The sequence below is a fragment of the Bidens hawaiensis genome, unplaced genomic scaffold (assembly GCF_021521415.1).
Source record: "Bidens hawaiensis isolate Kalapana, Puna unplaced genomic scaffold, B.hawaiensis_p1.1 tig00016756_1, whole genome shotgun sequence".
Taxonomy (NCBI): Eukaryota; Viridiplantae; Streptophyta; class Magnoliopsida; order Asterales; family Asteraceae; genus Bidens; species Bidens hawaiensis.
In genome coordinates this window covers 440,295-442,235 of record NW_027492540.1, presented here as the reverse complement: position 1 = coordinate 442,235, position 1,941 = coordinate 440,295, and the positions used below count along the sequence as shown (strand labels likewise).

At 36.0% G+C, this 1,941-nt stretch overlaps 1 protein-coding gene across 1 annotated transcript; it reads right to left on the bottom strand.

Annotated features, from left to right (window-relative positions):
* Window positions 1-1,001: 1,001 nt before the first annotated feature.
* Window positions 1,002-1,583, bottom strand: LOC143552025 (uncharacterized). The gene has a single exon (XM_077042332.1). It carries the CDS (start codon window positions 1,581-1,583, stop codon window positions 1,002-1,004), a length of 582 nt encoding a protein of 193 aa, XP_076898447.1.
* Between the last annotated feature and the right edge of the window lie 358 nt (window positions 1,584-1,941).

Below are 1,941 nucleotides of genomic sequence, written 5' to 3'. Positions count from 1 at the left end.
TCTATCTGATCTGACAACTTTTATTTGATGATCTAATTCTTTTTCAACTTCAGTTTTATAATCTTTAAAAGTTGCTACAGATTCAGATTTTTATTTAATGAGATACAAGAACATATATCGGGAATAATCAACAATGAAAGTGATTAATGAAGTATGTCCAGTTATGCCAGCAATGGGGTAAGGACCACTAATATCAGTATGAATGAGTTCTAATTAATTAGAGCTCCTAGTGGCGCCTTTCTTATTTGCTGATGTCATTTTGCCTTTAAGACATTTGACACATGTTCCAAAATCGGTGAAATCGAGATGTGGTAAGACTTCATTCTTCACGAGGAGGGCTAACTGGTCTCGTGAGATGTGGCCTAAACGTTGATGCCACAACATAGAAGAAGTCTCTAAGTCTCGTTTCTCTTTAATCTTTGTGTGTGATTCATTAATATTATATGAAAACAAAGATTTAGAAAAATTATCATCTAGTTCTAATCTATAAAGAACACCATCCAAAAAGCCATAACCAAACTTGAGAATTTAAATAAATAGTAAGTTTGCCACGACCATGAGAAACATCAAAACCGTCCATGTCTAACTTTGGTCCTGATAAAAGATTTCTGAGTAATCTCAGGAATATATAAGGTATCATAAAGTTTAATATATAAACCAGTTTTCATTATTAATTGTAAAGTTCCCACAGCCTTGACTTCAAGTTCTTTATCATTCCCCAGTCTTAGTGTTCTTTGGTTTCTTTCCGGCTTCCGGATTGAAAGGAATCCCTGAGTAGAATTGGTTACATGAACCATAGAACCAGAATCAAACCACCATGTATTAGCAGGAATAGTTAAATTATAGGACTCAAGTATCATAAAAAGATCATTACCTTTCTTAGCCAGCCACTCCTTAAAGTCTGAACAGTCCTTCTGCTTATGAATGTACATCTTACAGAACTTGCAGAAAGGCTTCCCAGTGGAGTTCTGAGAGCTGGTTGAGGCACCTGTATTATTCTTCTAAACTTTAACAAACTCCTTTCTTGGATTAGTGTTCTTCCTCTTCTTGGAACTGGGGGCAAGGTAAGAAACTTCAGGTTTGTCCATCTTCATACGCTCTTCCTCTTGCACGCAGATTGCGATCAGCTCACTCATAGTCCATGTGTCCTTCTGAGTGTTGTAATTGATCTTGAAAGCTTCATAGGCAGCTGGAAGAGAGGTCATGATGAAGTGCACCAGAAAACCATCACTGATCTCCATGTCTAATCCCTTCAGCTTATGGGCCATGTCGTTCATCATCATAATGTGCCCAAGAATGCCACTCCTTCCATCATACTTAGTAATCACTAGTTTGAGAATAAGAATACTAGCATGCGCCTTAGACGTTCCCTTGAATTGTTCCTCCACGGAAGCCAGATAGGTTTTAGCATTTTCAGAGTCTGGAATGGATCCTCTTACGGGCATGCTAATGGAGTTTTTCATAAGCATTAGAGACATGCGATTGCATCTCTTCCATTTTTCGAAAAGTAAGTTCTTAGCAGGAGTGATATTAGCGGTTAGTGCTTGAGGTTCATCCTTATTTAGAGCAAAGTCGAAATCCATGAAGGCGAGATTAAGCATAAGATAGTCCTTCCAGGCAGCAAAGTTATCTCCAGTTAATGATGTGATTCCACCATTCGGAGATGTTATTGGAATTTATATGAGAATGTTAAGATACTAAACTAAAAGAAACTTAGAGTGAACTAAGGGCAACTTAAACTAATGCAGGCATAAATAAGAACCATTTAAATTATGAAGCTGTGATAATAAATATCTATTATTAACATGAAAATAATTGATTAATGTAATTAATAAAATTCTACTTAAATAAAAGATAAATCACCTTTGGCAGAATTAAATTTTACTTAAGTATATGTGCAAAACAATTGTAACACATCACCATTGGGCAGAAGTGAAACAA

What these genes read in the sequence shown, in the direction of transcription:
- LOC143552025 (XM_077042332.1), bottom strand. Translation starts at nt 1,583, where the DNA reads ATGGATTTCGACTTTGCTCTAAATAAGGATGAACCTCAAGCACTAACC.